Genomic DNA, 18592 nt, shown 5'->3' on the forward strand with positions numbered 1-18592 from the left:
AAACTAAGCTAGCCGTTTCACATCCGTTACACCAGCACCACCGCTAACTAAGCTAGCCGTTTCACATCCGTTACACCAGCACCACCGCTAACTAAGCTAGCCGTTTCACATCCGTTACACCAGCACCACCGCTAACTAAGCTAGCCGTTTCACATCCGTTACCAGCACCACCGTTACTAGCTAGCCATTTCAAAACAATCCCATTCCACTATTGAGAAAACGGGGGAAAAAACGAGTTCTATGGTTTTCATTGACCGTCATCAGGACATTTAGATGGAGACTTTTAGTAGTGAGGGGTTGAACACCACTAAAAGACAGAGGGGACCAGACATCAATGTGTCTGTAGTGCTGTCCCCCACTCTCCTCTTCTCTCTCCCCACTCTCCTCTTCTCTCTCCCCCACTCTCCTCTTCTCTCTCCCCCACTCTCCTCTTCTCTCTCCCCACTCTCCTCTCCCCACTCTCCCCCCTCTTCTCTCTCCCCCACTCTCCTCTTCTCTCCCCCACTCTCCTCTCTCTCCCCCACCACTCTCCTCCCTCTCTCCCCCACTCTCCTCTTCTCTCCCCCCCACTCTCTCTCTCCCCCACTCTCCTCTCTCCCCCCACTCTCCTCTTCTCTCTCCCCACTCTCCTCCTCTCCCCCTCTCTCCCCCACTCTCCTCTTCTCTCTCCTCTTCTCTTCTCCCCCTCCACTCCACTCCCCCTCTCCTCTCTCCCCCCCACTCTCCTCTCTCTCTCTCCCCTTTCTCCCCCACTCTCCTCTTCTCTCCCCCCCCACTCTCCTCTTCTCTCCCCCCCCCACTCTCCTCTCTCCCCCCCACTCTCCTCTCTCTCCCCCACTCTCCTCTTCTCCCCCCACTCTCCTCCTCTCTCCCCACTCTCCTCTCTCTCCCCCACTCTCTCCCCACTCTCCTCTCTCCTCTCTCTTCTCTCCTCTTCTCCCCCCCACTCTCCTCTTCTCTCTCCCCCACTCTCCTCTTCTCTCCCCCCACTCTCCTCTTCTCTCCCCCCCACTCTCCTCTCTCTCTCTCCCCCCCACTCCTCCTCTCCCCACTCTCCTCTTCTCTCCCCCCACTCTCCTCTTTCTCCCCCACTCCTCTCTCTCCTCTTCTCTCCCCCCACTCTCCTCTCTCCTCCTCTTCTCTCTCCCCCACCCACTCTCTTCTCTCCCCCCACTCTCCTCTCTCTCTCTTCTCCCCCACTCTCCTCTTCTCTCTCCCCCTCTCACTCTTCTCTCCCCCACTCTCCTCTTCTCTCCCCCTCACCACTCTCCTCTTCTCTCCCCCCACTCTCCTCTTCTCCCCCACTCTCTCTCTCCCCCCCACTCTCTCTCTTCTCTCTCCCCCCACCACTCTCCTCTTCTCTCCCCCACTCTCCCCCCCTCTCCTCTCCCCCCCACTCTCCTCTTCTCTCTCCCCCCACTCTCCTCTTCTCTCTCCCCACCACTCTCCTCTTCTCCCCCACTCCCTCTCTCTCCCTCTTCTCTCCCCCCACTCTCTTCTCTTCTCTCTCCCCACTCTCTCCTCTTCACTCTCCCCCCACTCTCCTCTTCTCTCCCCCCACTCTCCTCTTCTCTCTCTTCTCTCCCCCACCTCTCCTCTCCTCTCTCCCCCACTCTCCTCTTCTCTCCCCACTCTCCTCTTCTCTCTTCTCCCCCCCACTCTCCTCTTTCCCCCCACTCTCCTCTTCCCTCCTCCTCTTCTCCCCCCACTCTCCTCTCTCTCTCTCCCCCCTCTTCTCCCCCCCCACCTCCCTCTTCTCCCCCACCACTCTCTCCTCACTCTCTCTCCCCCCCCCACTCTCCTCTTCTCTCCCCACTCTCCTCTCTCTCCCCCCCACTCTCCTCTTCTCTCTTCTCCCCCTATTCTCCTCTTCTCCTCTCTCCCCCACTCTCTCTCTCCCCCACTCTCCTCTTCTCTCTCCCTCCCCCACTCCCCTCTCTTCTCTCCCCCACTCCTCCTCTTCTCTCTCTTCTCCCCCCACTCTCCTCTCTCTCCCCCCACTCTCCTCCCCTCTCCTCTTCTCCCCCACTCTCCTCTTCTCTCCCCCTCCTCTCTCTCTCCCCCACTCTCCTCTTCTCTCCCCCCACTCTCCTCTTCTCTCTCTTCTCTCCCCCACTCTCCTCTTCTCCTCTCCCCCCACTCTCCTCTCTCTTCTCTCCCCACTCTCCTCTTCTCCCCCCACTCTCTCTTCTCCCCCCCACTCTCCTCTTCTCTCCCCCACTCTCCTCTCCCTCTCCTCTTCTCCCCCCCACTCTCCTCTTCTCTCCCCCACTCTCCTCTTCTCTCCTCCCCACTCTCCTACTCTTCCTCCCCCCACTCTCCTCTTCCCCCCCCACTCTCCTCTTCTCCCCCCACTCTCCTCTTCTCCCCCCCTCTCCCCCCCACTCTCCTCTTCCTCTCTTCTCTTCCCCCCTCCTCTCTCTCCCCCTCCTCTCTCTCTCTCCCCACTCTCACTCTCCTCTCTCCCCCCACTCTCCTCTTCTCCCCCACTCTCCTCTTCTCTCTCCCCCACTCTCCTCCTCTCCTCTTCCCCCCCACTCTCCTCTTCTCCCCACTTCTCTCCCCCCACTCTCCTCTTCTCTCCCCCCCACTCTCCTCTTCTCCCCCCCACTCTCCTCTTCTCTCCCCCCCCTCCCTCCCCCCACTCTCCTCTTCTCTCCCCCACTCTCCTCTCTCTCCCCCACTCTCCTCTTCTCCCCCACTCTCCTCTCCCCCCACTCTCCTCTCTCTCCCCCCACCTCCTTTCTCCCCACTCTCCTCTTCTCTCCCCCCCCACTCTCCTCTTCTCTCCCCCACTCTCCTCTCTCTCTTCCTCTTCTCCCCCACTCTCCTCTCTCTCTCTCCCCACCACTCCTCTTCTCCCCCCCACTCTCCTCTTCTCTCCCCCCACTCTCTTCTCTCCTCTTCCTCCCCCCCACTCTACTCTTCCCCCCTCCCTCTCTCTCCTCCCCCACTCTCTCTCTCTCCTCTTCTCTCCCCCACCTCCTCTTCTCTCCCCCCACTCTCCTCTCTCTCTCCCCCCACTCTCCTCTTCTCTCCCCCCCACTCTCCTCTTCTCCCCCCACTCCCTCTCTCCCCCCTCTCCTCTTCCTCCCCCACTCTCCTTCTCCCCCCACTCTCTTCTCTCCCCTCCACTCTCCTCTTCTCCCCCCCTCCTCTTCTCTCCTCCTCCTCTCTCCCCCCACTCTCCTCTCTCTCCCCCCACTCTCCTCTTCTCCCCCCACACTCTCCCCCCTCTCTCTTCCCCCACACTCTCTCTCTCCCCCTTCTCTTCCCCCCACTCTCCTCTTCTCTCCCCCCACTCTCCTCTTCTCCCCCCCCTCTCCCCCCTCTCCTCTCTCTCCCCCCACCACTCTCTCTCCCCCACTCTCTCTCTCCCCCCCACTCTCCTCTTCTCTTCCTCTTCCCCCACTCTCCTCTTCTCCCCCCTCTCTCCACTCCCCCCCACTCTCCTCTTCTCTCTCCCCCACTCTCTTCTCTCTCCCCACTCTCTCCTCTCTCCTCTTCTCCCCCCCTCCTCTTCTCTCTCCTCTTCTCTCCCCCACTCTCCTCTTCTCCCCCACTCTCTCCTCTTCTCTCCTCCCAACTCTCCCCCCCCACTCTCCCCTCTCCCCCACTCTCCTCTTCTCCCCCCCACTCTCCTCTCTCTCCCCCACTCTCCTCTCCTTCTCCCCCCTCCCTCTCTCCCCCCACTCTCCCTTTCTCCCCCCACTCTCCTCTTCTCCTCTTCCCCCCCACTCTCCTCTTCTCCCCCCCCACTTCTCTCCTCTCTCCCCCACTCTCCTCTTCTCCCCCCCCACTCTTCTCTCCTCTCTCCCCCCCACTCTCCTCTTCTCCCCCCACTCTCCTCTTCTCTCCCCCTCCACTCTCCTCTCTCCCCCACTCTCCCCCTCCACTCTCCTCTTCTCTCCCCCACTCCCTCTTCTCTCCCCCACTCTCCTCTTCCCCCCCACTCTCCTCTTCTCTCCCCCTCTCCCCCTCCTCTTCTCTCCTCTTCTCCCCCCCACTCTCTCTTCCCCCCCCTTCTCCTCCTCCCACTCTCTCTCTCTCCCCCCCTCCACTCTCCCTTTCTTCCCCCCCCACTCCTCTTCTCCCCCCACTCTCCTCCCCCCCACTCTCTCCTCTTCTCCCCCACTCTCTCTTCCCCCCCCACTCTCCTCTTCTCCCCCCCCACTCTCCTCTCTCTCCCCCCCACTCTCCTCTTCTCCCCCCACTCTCCTCTTCCCCCCACTCTCCTCTCTCCCCCTCCACTCTCCTCTTCTCCCCCCCCCCCCTTCTCCCCCCACTCTCCTCTTCCCCCTCCCTCCCCCCCCCCCACTCTCCTCTCCCCCCCCACTCTCCTCTTCTCCCCCCCACTCTCTCTCCCCCCCCTTCTCTCCCCCCCACTCTCCCTTCCCCCCCCACTCTCCTCTCTCCCCCCCCTCTCCTCTCTCCCCCCACTCTCCCCCACCCTCTCCTCTCTCCCCCTCCTCTTCTCCCCCCACTCTTCTCTTCCCCCCCCACTCTCCCCCTCCTCCTCCTCTTCTCCCCCCCCCCCCTCTTCCCCCCCCTCCACTCTCCCTCTCTCTCCCCCTCTCCACTCTCCTCTTCTCCCCCCTCCACTCCCCCTCCCCCCACTCTCCTCTTCTCCCCCCCACTCCCTCCCCCACTCTCCTCTTCTCCCCCCCACTCTCCTCTCCTCTCTCTCCCCCCTCCACTCCACTCTTCTCCCCCCCACTCTCCTCTTCTCCCCCCACTCTCCTCCCTCCCCCTCCACTCTCCTCTCTCCCCTCCACTCTCCTCCTCTCCTCTTCTCCCCCTCCACTCTCAACTCTCCTCTCCCCCCCCCTCCACTCTCCTCCCCCACTCCACTCTCCTCTTCCCCCCTCCCCCCCCCCTCCCTCTTCTCCCCCCACTCCACTCTTCTCCCCCCCCCCACTCTCCTCTTCTCCCCCCCACTCTCCTCCTCTCTCCCCCACTCCCCCACTCCCCCACTCTCTTCTCCCCCCCCCACTCTCCACTCTCCTCTTCTTCCCCCCCCACTCTCCTCTTCCCCTCTTCTCCCCCCTCTCTCCTCTTCTCTCCCCCTCTCCACTCTCCTCTCTTCTCCCCCTCCACTCTCTCCTCTCCTCTCTCCCCCTCCACTCTCCTCTTCTCCCCCTCCCCCCCCTCTCTCCTCTTCCCCCACTCTCCTCTTTCTCCCCCCTCTCCACTCTCCTCTTCTCCCCCCCACTCTCCTCTCTCTCCCCCCACTCCTCCTCTCCTCTTTCCTTCCCCCCCCCTCCACTCTCTTCTTCTCCCCCACTCTCCCTCCACTCTTCTCCCCCCCACTCTCCCCCCTCTCCCACTCTCCTCTCTCCTCCCACTCTCCTCTCTCCTCTCCCCCCCCTCCCACTCTCTTCTCCCCCCCACTCTCCTCTCCCCCTCTCCCCCCACACTCTCCTCCCCCCCCCCCCTCTTCCTCTCCCCCCCACTCTCCTCTCTTCCCCCCACTCTCTCTCCTCTCTCCCCACCCACTCCCTCTTCCCCCCACTCCCCCTCCTCTCTCTCCACTCTCCTCTTCTCCCCCCCACTCTCCTCTTCCCCCCCCCCACTCTCCTCTTCTCCCCCACTCTCCTCTTCTCCTCTCTCTTCTCCCCCCTCCTCTTCTCCTCTTCCCCCCCCACTCTCCTCTTCTCCCCCCCTCCTCTCTCCTCTTCTCCCCCCCCACTCTCCCTCTCCTCTTCTCCCCCCTCCACTCTCCCTCTTCCCCCCCCCCCTCCACTCTCCTCTTCTCCCCCCCTCCACTCTCCTCTTCTCCCCCCCCCCCTCTCCCTCTCTCTCCTCTTTCCCCCACTCTCCTCTCTCCCCCCCCCTCCCCTCCCTCCTCTCCTCTTCCCACTCTCCTCTCTCTCCACTCTCCTCCCCTCCACTCTCCTCCTCCCTCTTCTCCACTCCTCTTCCCTCCACCCCTCTCCTCCCCCCTCTCTCCTCTTCCCCCCCCCTCTTCTCCACTCTCCTCTTCCCCCCCCTCTCCTCTCTCCCCCCTCCACTCTCCTCTCCCCCTCCACTCTCCTCTCTCTCCCCCTCCACTCTCCTCTCCCCCTTCCCCCCACTCTCCCTTCTCTCCTCTTTCCCCCCCTCCCCCTCCCCCCCCTCCACTCTCCTCTTCTCCCCCCCCTCTCCTCTTCCCCCCTCCCCCCCCTCCTCTTCTCCCCCCCTCCCTCCCCTACTCTCCTCTGATAGGAGTTAAAAGGACCCTTTCTATTTTATGAGGTAGGGCAGGTCATATTTAGTATAATGTTGACCCCAACCAACCTTGCACTCACACAGAGACAGATACAAGTGAACACACACCTTGAGGATCTCATTGAAGCCATATTGTTCCTCCATAATCTGGTGTTTCTCTGAGTCAAGGATGGCACAGCACACCAGCAGGTGGAAGTTCTGGCACGGCAGCCCGGTCCACATTACCTGAAGTCAACCCAGAGACAATCAGAGTCGGTGTGTGTGTGTGAGAGAGATACAGTATCATTATGTCTGATAAATCAAACCTATTGTTGTGATTCTGTGAAACATAATTAAATTAATGCTAATTGGCTTGTGTTTCCTCGCAATGCCTCTGGACGAAATGGAGAGATGATGAAATGAAAACTAAACTACGGGCCTTTTAATCAGGTTACTGATTCATCTACGGGGAGTTAGGAGGAGGAGGAGGAGAAGAGGAGGTGGTGAGACTGAGGAGCAGCAGGACCAGAGAGTCAGGGGACAGAGAGAGGCCACTGATTGATCAAGTGCTCACTGTAATGACTGATTGGCCTCTTTGATTGATTGGCTGGATTGACTGTGTGGGCTGATCGATCATTAGAGAACAGACGATTGATTAACGGTAAACGCCTTGAATGTCTGTGACTCACCTCCCAAAGACGCAGGACATCAGGGAAACTCAGTTCTCTCTTGAAGCGAATCAGGAGCCAGCGGAAGCAGAAGTACAGGTGACCAGAGTCCTGGGCCACTGTAAGACACACACACACAAGGTTAGCAGAAGTACAGGTGACCAAAGTCCTGGGCCACTGTAAGATGGAGACACACACACACACACACACACACACACACACACACACACACACACACACACACACACACACGTAGCCTCTAAGATAAGGTTAGAATGAAGGGAACCCGACAACATCTCAGGTATTGCCTGTAGACATCATGAGCTGAAAAGCCCTTGGGCATAGATCCAACCATCCCTGAGGGGGTTAAATCCACTCGGAATGTGTCAGAGTTGTGAGCATCTCTGATCAAGGAGCTGAAGGAATATCAATAGTGAGGAAGTGGAGCCTCGTAAATTAAAGTCAACCAATCGTAGACCTTAAGCCTCTTACGTCCCCTCTCTATCTCTTCTTTCTCCCCTTCACACTCCCCCCCCCCCCCCGCCCCCCCAAAAGACAATCCCGTCCATCACTGTCGTTCTCTTCCTGCCCTCAATCTAACCTTTCCAGCTCAAATTAAAGCGATAAATAACACATTTCATTTACATATTATTGAATTGACTTGGTTTATTGTTCTTGGTAGCTCTCTGAATTCCTGTTGTTGTTATCCGGCGAGGTAACGAACAGCAGACCAGTTTTAGTAGGGTGGCTGAGCGAGCCCAAATTAATCAAGAAAATTAATGACTATAAAGTACGCGGTGATAAATCAACATCGTCCCAATCAGACTGCACGGTAGCGCTAGCCGCATTTAAACAGCCTAATTCAAAAACAACTTATCAGGGACTGTTTAGGGATGCGGCTACCCCCTACGACCTCTAGCAAATAGGAGACTTTTCCAAACAGAACACACCATATTTATCTCATTACGAAGTCTTAGTCAAACTCGGATAAACTCTTGTTTTTCTTTCGAAGACGAAATGTGGCGTCGGCACTTGTGAGAGAGAGAGAGAGAGAGAGAGAGAGAGAGAGAGAGAGAGAGAGAGAGAGAGAGAGAGAGAGAGAGAGAGAGAGAGAGAGAGAGAGAGAGAGAGAGAGAGAGAGAGAGAGAGAGAGAGAGAGAGAGAGAGAGAGAACGCACAAGGGAAATGTTTCACTGGCTCCATCAAGGTGATTATCTAGTACACTTATGATGAATGTGAAATGTTTCACTGGCTCCATCAAGGTGATTATCTAGTACACTTATGATGAATGTGTGTTCCGTTGTCACGGTGAACGTTCTATTCTGTGGATTCTAAATGGCAGTAATGGGTGTTATTCATTAGGGAGGGACTGGACTACCCAGACTCCAATAATTGACGCTAAATTGTAATTTTCTGTAATGATTTTTTTTTTTAAAGCATGCCCTGTTTGTGTGTGTGTTCCCCTCACCCAGGTAGTTCCTGAAGGACAGGTCCAGTAGTCGTAGCAGTGTGTGTGTGTGTGTGTGTGTGTGTTCCCCTCACCCAGGTAGTTCCTGAAGGACAGGTCCAGTAGTCGTAGCAGTGTGTGTGTGTGTGTGTCTGTGTCCCTAACCCAGGTAGTTCCAGAAGGACAGGTCCAGTAGTCGTAGCAGAGTGTGTGTGTGTGTGTGTGTTCCCCTCACCCAGGTAGTTCCTGAAGGACAGGTCCAGTAGTCGTAGCAGCAGTGTGTGTGTGTGTTCCCCTCACCCAGGTAGTTCCAGAAGGACAGGTCCAGTAGTCGTAGCAGAGTGTGTGTGTGTGTGTGTGTGTGTTCCCCTCACCCAGGTAGTTCCAGAAGGACAGGTCCAGTAGTCGTAGCAGAGTGTGTGTGTGTGTGTGTGTGTGTCCCTCACCCAGGTAGTTCCAGAAGGACAGGTCCAGTAGTCGTAGCAGAGTGTGTGTGTGTGTGTTCCCCTCACCCAGGTAGTTCCAGAAGGACAGGTCCAGTAGTCGTAGCAGAGTGTGTGTGTGTGTGTGTGTGTGTGTGTGTGTGCCCCTCACCCAGGTAGTTCCAGAAGGACAGGTCCAGTAGTCGTAGCAGTGTCTGTGTGTGTGTGTGTGTTCCCCTCACCCAGGTAGTTCCAGAAGGACAGGTCCAGTAGTCGTAGTGTGTGTGTGTGTGTGTGTGTGTGTGTGTGTGTGTGTGTGTGTGTGTGTGTGTGTGCCCCTCACCCAGGTAGTTCCAGAAGGACAGGTCCAGTAGTCGTAGCAGTGTGTGTGTGTGTGTGTGTGTGTGTGTGTGTGTGCCCCTCACCCAGGTAGTTCCAGAAGGACAGGTCCAGTAGTCGTAGCAAAGTGCTGAGCTGGATCAGTTGAGTCTTCATTCCCTGCATCTGCTCCTCAAAGTTCTGGTGCTGAGAATGTAGACAGAATGGAAATACATTCACACTATACAGACTACAGGATCGACACTATGTGGACACCTGCTCGTCAAACATCTCATTCCAAAATCATGGGCATCAACATGGAGTTGGTCCCCCCTTTTGCTGCTATAACAGTCTCTACTCTTCTGGGAAGGCTTTCCACTAGATGTTGGAACATTGCTGCTATAACAGCCTCCACTCTTCTGGGAAGGCTTTCCACTAGATGTTGGAACATTACTGCTATAACAGTCTCTACTCTTCTGGGAAGGCTTTCCACTAGATGTTGGAACATTGCTGCTATAACAGCCTCCACTCCTCTGGGAAGGCTTTCCACTAGATGTTGGAACATTGCTGCTATAACAGTCTCTACTCTTCTGGGAAGGCTTTCCACTAGATGTTGGAACATTGCTGCTATAACAGTCTCCACTCTTCTGGGAAGGCTTTCCACTAGATATTGGAACATTGCTGTGGGGGACTTTCTTTCATTCAGCCACAAGAGCATTGGTGAGGTCGGCACTGATTAGGCCTGGCTCGCAGTTGGTGTTCCAATTCATCCTAAAGTTGTTCGATTGGGGGTTGAGGTCAGGGCACCGTGCAGACCAGTCAAGTTCTTCCCATACCGATCTTGACAAAGCATTTCTGTATTCATTATTCCTCCTCCTCCACACTTTACAGTTGGCACTATGCATGGGGCAGGTAGTGTTATCTTGGCATCCGCCTAACCCAGATTCGTCCGTCGGACTGCCAGATGAAGCGTGCCGGCATTCAGCCTGCCGGCTAGTCGGCCAGCCAGCCAGCCAGCCAGTCGGCCAGCCAGCCAGTCATTCAGCCAGCCAGTCATTCAGCCGGCCAGCCAGTCATTCAGCCAGCCAGCCAGCCAGTCAGTCGGCCATCCATCCAGCCAGCCAGTCGGCCAGCCAGCCAGTCGGCCAGCCAGCCAGTCCGCCAGCCAGCCAGTCCGCCAGCCAGCCAGCCAGCCAGTCCGCCAGTCACATAACACCACATTGATGTTCTCTACTCCTCAATCACCAGGCTTCCTTTTACCTTCCTCACTAACAAGTTGCTATCTGGCGTTTAAATCAATAACCCTGATGTTGCCATGTTTGATGTATTAATGGGTGGGATGACAGCTACAGTGCTGGAGATGACAAGGTCTTTGGGTTTTCTTTGAATAACAAGGGCCTGTCAGGTACAAGACCACTCAGCCGAGTAATAATAACATGATTACTGTTTAGCCTAACCTGTGCGTCTGTGTGTAGCTGTTTACCAGGGTAGACCAGCCCTGGGCTACAGTATCTATAAAGCTATGGATGGTTAATGAACTCGAAATCCCCTTTACATTACTTCAGCAGCTATCTGGAGGAAAGAATAGAGGAAACAGACAGGAAGCTGGATGGTGTCGTAACAGACAGGAAGCTGGATGGTGTCGTAACAGACAGGAAGCTGGATGGTGTCGTAACAGAATAGACAGGAAGCTGGATGGTGTCGTAACAGAATAGACAGGAAGCTGGATGGTGTCGTAACAGAATAGACAGGAAGCTGGATAGTGTGGTAACGTACCAGACAGGAAGCTGGATGGTGTCGTAACAGAATAGACAGGAAGCTGGAGGGTGTCGTAACAGAATAGACAGGAAGCTGGATGGTGTCGTTAACAGAACAGACAGGAAGCTGGATGGTGTCGTAACGTAACAGACAGGAAGCTGGATGGTGTTGTAATAAGTTGGATAATAAGACAGACAGAAACTAATTCAGAACACAAATCATAGAGCTGGAGTGACATCACAAAGTGTCAGGGCTCTGCTCAGCTATTGGTGGAGGCTATGAGAGAGTGGTCTTGGATGCATCCTTTGTGAATTGCACCATGGGAACTCAGCGTGGTCAGGTAATCAGGTGTCACTCTACCAACACTTACCTAGTTGGCCTCCCTCTCTCGTTAAACAGGAAGAACTGTCAGCCAGTCAGCCAGGTCTCACCCACAGACATGGAATGACTAGAATGGACATCCTTATTTCATTTGCTTTGGTCTGAGGGGCTTTGTCCATTCTAGTATTTATATTTCTGTGTTACGTATGTTCTAATAATTCAGATGTTCTCAGTTTTACCCATCTGGTCCATGAAGGAGACAAACCACTAAAAGGTTATGTCCCTGCTAGTTTATCTAGCCTATTTCTATGGTCTTATTAAGTTATGTCTGTTCTAGTATATCTAGCTCTATGTTGTCAGTCTCACCATCTGGTCCATGAAGGAGACAAAGCACCAGAAGGCGTCCACCTCGTCCTCCATCACATAGAGGATCGGAGACAGCAGGTCACTCATACCCTGGACATAGCCTGGTGACAGAGAGAAAACAACCCGGTTCAGTCAGTCAGCCAGTCAGTCAGCCAGCCAGTCAGTCAGCCAGCCAGTCAGTCAGCCAGCCAGTCAGTCAGCCAGCAAGTCAGTCAGCCAGCAAGTCAGTCAGCCAGCCAGCCAGCCAGCCAGTCAGCCAGCCAGCCAGTCAGTCAGCCAGTCAGTCAGTCAGCCAGCCAGCCAGTCAGCCAGCCAGCCAGTCAGCCAGCCAGTCGTCCAGCCAGTCAGCCAGCCAGCCAGTCAGCCAGTAAGACAGTCAGCCAGTAAGTCAGCCAGCCAAAGCCTGGTGGTGACAGAGAGAGGATTTGAAACAGTTCTGGAGAGTTTTCATTCCAACACAATCTTGACCACAGGAGGTTGGTGGCACCTTAATTGGGGAGGACAGGCTCGTGGTAATGACTGGAGTGGAATCAGTGGAATGGTATCAAATACATCAAACACATGGTTTCCATGTGTTTGATGCCATTCCATTCACTCCGTTCCAGCCATTATTATGAGCCGTCCTCCCCTCAGCAGCCTCCACTGATCACGTCTGGTGCTGAGTGGCATCTAGTATTTATTGTTGGTGAATCCTCAGTAAAAAAACAGTAGAGGCCGAGTACAAGTAGTATGACAAGCTTTGTCTTACCCAGGTCAAAGTCATTCAGTATGACCAGCTTTGTCTTACCCAGGTCAAAGTCATTCAGTATGACAAGCGTGGTCTTACCCAGGTCAAAGTCATTCAGTATGACCAGCTTTGTCTTACCCAGGTCAAAGTCATTCAGTATGACAAGCGTGGTCTTACCCAGGTCAAAGTCATTCAGTATAACAAGCGTGGTCTTACCCAGGTCAAAGTCATACATGCAGTAGGTCATGAGGACATCGTGCAGCAGAATCAGTCCTGGGTTGTCTTGTCCTTCATAGAATGTGTTGGTCCGATCTGTCCTGTTCACGTCTTTCTCTGTGGAGGAAATCAACACAGTCAGAGACCTTAGAATCCCCTTAATTCACCAAATACATTTGCATGTACATAAAGAACATCATGAGTCAGATGACATGGAACAGAAGGAACCTGATCGTAGGATCAGCACTCCTCACAACTCAGAGACACTTTATGATGACAGGCTCCGACTCCACCACACATCTCGTCTGCCTGATTGTCCTTAGACAGAAAAGTTGACTACCAGGAGTTGAAATCAGAAATGGGACCAGCAGCACTTCCAACAGTTCAGCATTGCTCCGTGCCAGCCGCCGCTCATTTCCATATTCATTTCAGTTGACATTTACAGAGAGCACACAACTCTAACCCTGTTACAACCGGAGCCTAATTTCAATCCTTTGAATAGCAGGGGGGACTCAGGGAGGGGAGAGAGGGAATAAAGAGAGAGAGAACAGAAATGCCAAGTCCATTGAGGAGCCAGCCAGATCCAGTATGGATCATTCCTCAACGATCAGGAGGAGATGAGATCCCATTACCTGGCTGACATGGGTCCTGTCCCAAATGACAACCTGCTCCCTATTTAGTGCACATAGGGCTCAGGTCAAAAGTAGTGCACTACGTATAGGGTATAAGGTGCCATTTGGGACGCAAGATTTGGGGCTGGGTTCTCCAGGCGGACGACGCTGATGGAATATTGAATAAATAAAACATGGGGTTGATCCGATGGGAGACAGATTGATTCCAGGCTCAGCTCAGTCGTAAAGTAGCTAAACTAGGAAAGGTGTCGCACTTTGTTTCAAATGGTTTTGCTGAGCAGTTTGGGGTGAGACCTGGAGAAATGTGGCCAACTTTTGTTCTTCACTGGCTGGTGGAAGTTAAGTTGCTGACTGAGGCTGTTGGAACAAGGAGTCTAACTCATTAACATATTGTAAAGGTCTCCTGTTTGTCACAGTGCCCATTGTTCAAACCACGTAACCATCCTACTGTCAGACCAATAGAATCAAATAGAATACAACTATTGTCCATCGATTAGAAGGGAAAACTTTCTTCTGGCTTCCTCAACAACCCCAGACAGAGCCCCCAGACAGAGCCCCCAGGCAGAGCCCCCAGACAGAGCCCCTAGACAGAGAGCCCCCAGGCAGAGCACCCAGAGAGAGCACCCAGAGAGAGCCCCCAGAGAGAGCCCAGACAGAGACCCCAGACATTCTGTTAGAAGTGATGATGACGATGATGGTGATTACCTATTAGACTCCTGACTAACATTCTGTTAGAAGTGAAGATGATGATGATGACCTATTAGACTCCTGACTAACATTCTGTTAGAAGTGATGATGATGATGACCTATTAGACTCCTGACTAACATTCTGTTAGAAGTGATGATGATGATGATGACCTATTAGACTCCTGACTAACATTCTGTTAGAAGTGATGATGATGATGACCTATTAGACTCCTGACTAACATTCTGTTAGAAGTGATGATGATGATGATGACCTATTAGACTCCTGACTAACATTCTGTTAGAAGTGATGATGATGATGACCTATTAGACTCTGACTAACATTCTGTTAGAAGTGATGATGATGATGATGACCTATTAGACTCTGACTAACATTCTGTTAGAAGTGATGATGATGATGACCTATTGACTCTGACTAACATTCTGTTAGAAGTGATGATGATGATGTTGACCTATTAGACTCCTGACTAACATTCTGTTAGAAGTGATGATGATGATGACCTATTAGACTCTGACTAACATTCTGACCTATTAGACTCTGACTAACATTCTGTTAGAAGTGATGATGTGATGATTAGACTCCTGACTAACATTCTGTTAGAAGTGATGATGATGACCTATTAGACTCCTGACTAACATTCTGTTAGAAGTGATGATGATGATGATGACCTATTAGACTCCTGACTAACATTCTGTTAGAAGTGATGATGATGATGACCTATTAGACTCCTGACTAACATTCTGTTAGAAGTGATGATGATGATGACCTATTAGACTCCTGACTAACATTCTGTTAGAAGTGATGATGATGATGACCTATTAGACTCCTGACTAACATTCTGTTAGAAGTGATGATGATGATGACCTATTAGACTCCTGACTAACATTCTGTTAGAAGTGATGATGATGATGACCTATTAGACTCCTGACTAACATTCTGTTAGAAGTGATGATGATGACCTATTAGACTCCTGACTAACATTCTGTTAGAAGTGATGATGATGACCTATTAGACTCCTGACTAACATTCTGTTAGAAGACCTATTGACTCCTGACTAACATTCTGTTAGAATGATGAAGATGACCTATTAGACTCTGACTAACATTCTGTTAGAAGTGATGATGATGACCTATTAGACTCCTGACTAACATTCTGTTAGAAGTGAAGATGATGATGACCTATTAGACTCCTGACTAACATTCTGTTAGAAGTGATGATGATGACCTATTAGACTCCTGACTAACATTCTGTTAGAAGTGATGATGATGACCTATTAGACTCCTGACTAACATTCTGTTAGAAGTGATGATGATGACCTATTAGACTCCTGACTAACATTCTGTTAGAAGTGAAGATGATGATGATGACCTATTAGACTCCTGACTAACATTCTGTTAGAAGTGATGATGATGATGACCTATTAGACTCCTGACTAACATTCTGTTAGAAGTGATGATGATGACCTATTAGACTCCTGACTAACATTCTGTTAGAAGATGATGATGACCTATTAGACTCCTGACTAACATTCTGTTAGAAGTGATGATGATGACCTATTAGACTCCTGACTAACATTCTGTTAGAAGTGATGATGATGATGACCTATTAGACTCCTGACTAACATTCTGTTAGAAGTGAAGATGATGACCTATTAGACTCCTGACTAACATTCTGTTAGAAGTGATGATGACCTATTAGACTCCTGACTAACATTCTGTTAGAAGTGAAGATGATGACCTATTAGACTCCTGACTAACATTCTGTTAGAAGTGAAGATGATGACCTATTAGACTCCTGACTAACATTCTGTTAGAAGTGATGATGATGACCTATTAGACTCCTGACTAACATTCTGTTAGAAGTGATGATGATGACCTATTAGACTCCTGACTAACATTCTGTTAGAAGTGATGATGATGACCTATTAGACTCCTGACTAACATTCTGTTAGAAGTGATGATGATGATGACCTATTAGACTCCTGACTAACATTCTGTTAGAAGTGAAGATGATTACCTATTAGACTCCTGACTAACATTCTGTTAGAAGTGATGATGATTACCTATTAGACTCCTGACTAACATTCTGTTAGAAGTGATGATGATGATGACCTATTAGACTCCTGACTAACATTCTGTTAGAAGTGATGATGATGATGACCTATTAGACTCCTGACTAACATTCTGTTAGAAGTGAAGATGATTACCTATTAGACTCCTGACTAACATTCTGTTAGAAGTGATGAAGATGATGATGACCTATTAGACTCCTGACTAACATTCTGTTAGAAGTGATGATGATGATGACCTATTAGACTCTGACTAACATTCTGTTAGAAGTGATGATGATGACCTAAGACTCCTGACTAACATTCTGTTAGAAGTGATGATGATGACCTATTAGACTCTGACTAACATTCTGTTAGAAGAAGATGATGACCTATTAGACTCCTGACTAACATTCTGTTAGAAGTGATGATGATGACCTATTAGACTCCTGACTAACATTCTGTTAGAAGTGATGATGATGACCTATTAGACTCCTGACTAACATTCTGTTAGAAGTGAAGATGATGATGACCTATTAGACTCCTAACTAACATTCTGTTAGAAGTGATGATGACCTATTAGACTCCTGACTAACATTCTGTTAGAAGTGATGAAGATGATGACCTATTCGACTCCTGACTAACATTCTGTTAGAAGTGATGATGATGACCTATTAGACTCCTGACTAACATTCTGTTAGAAGTGAAGATGATGACCTATTAGACTCCTGACTAACATTCTGTTAGAAGTGATGATGATGACCTATTAGACTCCTGACTAACATTCTGTTAGAAGTGAAGATGATGATGATGACCTATTAGACTCCTGACTAACATTCTGTTAGAAGTGATAATGGTGATTACCTATTAGACTCCTAACTAACATTCTGTTAGAAGTGATGATGATGATGACCTATTAGACTCCTGACTAACATTCTGTTAGAAGTGATGATGATGATGACCTATTAGACTCCTGACTAACATTCTGTTAGAAGTGATGATGATGACCTATTAGACTCCTGACTAACATTCTGTTAGAAGTGATGATGATGACCTATTAGACTCCTGACTAACATTCTGTTAGAAGTGATGATGATGATGACCTATTAGACTCCTGACTAACATTCTGTTAGAAGTGATGATGATGACCTATTAGACTCCTGACAAACATTCTGTTAGAAGTGATGATGACCTATTAGACTCCTGACTAACATTCTGTTAGAAGTGATGATGATTACCTATTAGACTCCTGACTAACATTCTGTTAGAAGTGATGATGATGATGACCTATTAGACTCCTGACTAACATTCTGTTAGAAGTGATGATGATTACCTATTAGACTCCTGACTAACATTCTGTTAGAAGTGATGATGATGATGATGACCTATTAGACTCCTGACTAACATTCTGTTAGAAGTGATGATGATGACCTATTAGACTCCTGACTAACATTCTGTTAGAAGTGATGATGATGATGACCTATTAGACTGACTAACATTCTGTTAGAAGTGATGATGATTACCTATTAGACTCTGACTAACATTCTGTTAGAAGTGATGATGATGATGACCTATTAGACTCCTGACTAACATTCTGTTAGAAGTGATGATGATGATGACCTATTAGACTCCTGACTAACATTCTGTTAGAAGTGAAGATGATTACCTATTAGACTCCTGACTAACATTCTGTTAGAAGTGATGAAGATGATGATGACCTATTAGACTCCTGACTAACATTCTGTTAGAAGTGATGATGATGATGACCTATTAGACTCCTGACTAACATTCTGTTAGAAGTGATGATGATGATGACCTATTAGACTCCTGACTAACATTCTGTTAGAAGTGATGATGATGACCTATTAGACTCCTGACTAACATTCTGTTAGAAGTGATGATGACCTATTAGACTCCTGACTAACATTCTGTTAGAAGTGATGATGATGACCTATTAGACTCCTGACTAACATTCTGTTAGAAGTGATGATGATGACCTATTAGACTCCTGACTAACATTCTGTTAGAAGTGATGATGATGACCTATTAGACTCCTGACTAACATTCTGTTAGAAGTGATGATGATGACCTATTAGACTCTGACTAACATTCTGTTAGAAGTGATGATGATGACCTATTAGACTCTGACTAACATTCTGTTAGAAGTGAAGATGATGATGACCTATTAGACTCTAACTAACATTCTGTTAGAATGATGATGACCTATTAGACTCCTGACTAACATTCTGTTAGAAGTGATGATGATGATGACCTATTAGACTCTGACTAACATTCTGTTAGAAGTGATGATGATGACCTATTAGACTTGACTAACATTCTGTTAGAAGTGATGATGATGACCTATTAGACTCCTGACTAACATTCTGTTAGAAGTGATGATGATGATGACCTATTAGACTCCTGACTAACATTCTGTTAGAAGTGATGATGATGATGACCTATTAGACTCCTGACTAACATTCTGTTAGAAGTGATGATGATGATGACCTATTAGACTCCTGACTAACATTCTGTTAGAAGTGTGATGATGATGACCTATTAGACTCCTGACTAACATTCTGTTAGAAGTGATGATGATGACCTATTAGACTCTGACTAACATTCTGTTAGAAGTGATGATGATGACCTATTAGACTCTGACTAACATTCTGTTAGAAGTGATGATGATGACCTATTAGACTCTGACTAACATTCTGTTAGAAGTGAAGATGATGACCTATTAGACTCTGACTAACATTCTGTTAGAAGTGATGATGA

The 18592-nt window shown here is 50.1% G+C and overlaps 1 protein-coding gene across 2 annotated transcripts in view; it reads right to left on the minus strand.

Moving 5' to 3' along the window:
- The window catches only part of LOC115119720 (TBC1 domain family member 15-like), a 121892-nt gene that overhangs the window by 20904 nt on the left and 82396 nt on the right, over positions 1-18592 (minus strand). For both annotated transcript variants that reach the window (XM_065021289.1, XM_065021290.1), the window contains exons 11-15: positions 12430-12546; positions 11487-11587; positions 9149-9248; positions 6876-6973; positions 6316-6432 (exon numbers count right to left, since the gene is read on the minus strand). In XM_065021289.1, the coding sequence (XP_064877361.1) occupies positions 6316-6432; positions 6876-6973; positions 9149-9248; positions 11487-11587; positions 12430-12546 (533 nt within the window). The remainder of the gene's footprint in view (positions 1-6315; positions 6433-6875; positions 6974-9148; positions 9249-11486; positions 11588-12429; positions 12547-18592) is intronic.

The sequence above is a fragment of the Oncorhynchus nerka genome, linkage group LG8 (assembly GCF_034236695.1).
Source record: "Oncorhynchus nerka isolate Pitt River linkage group LG8, Oner_Uvic_2.0, whole genome shotgun sequence".
Classification (NCBI taxonomy): Eukaryota; Metazoa; Chordata; class Actinopteri; order Salmoniformes; family Salmonidae; genus Oncorhynchus; species Oncorhynchus nerka.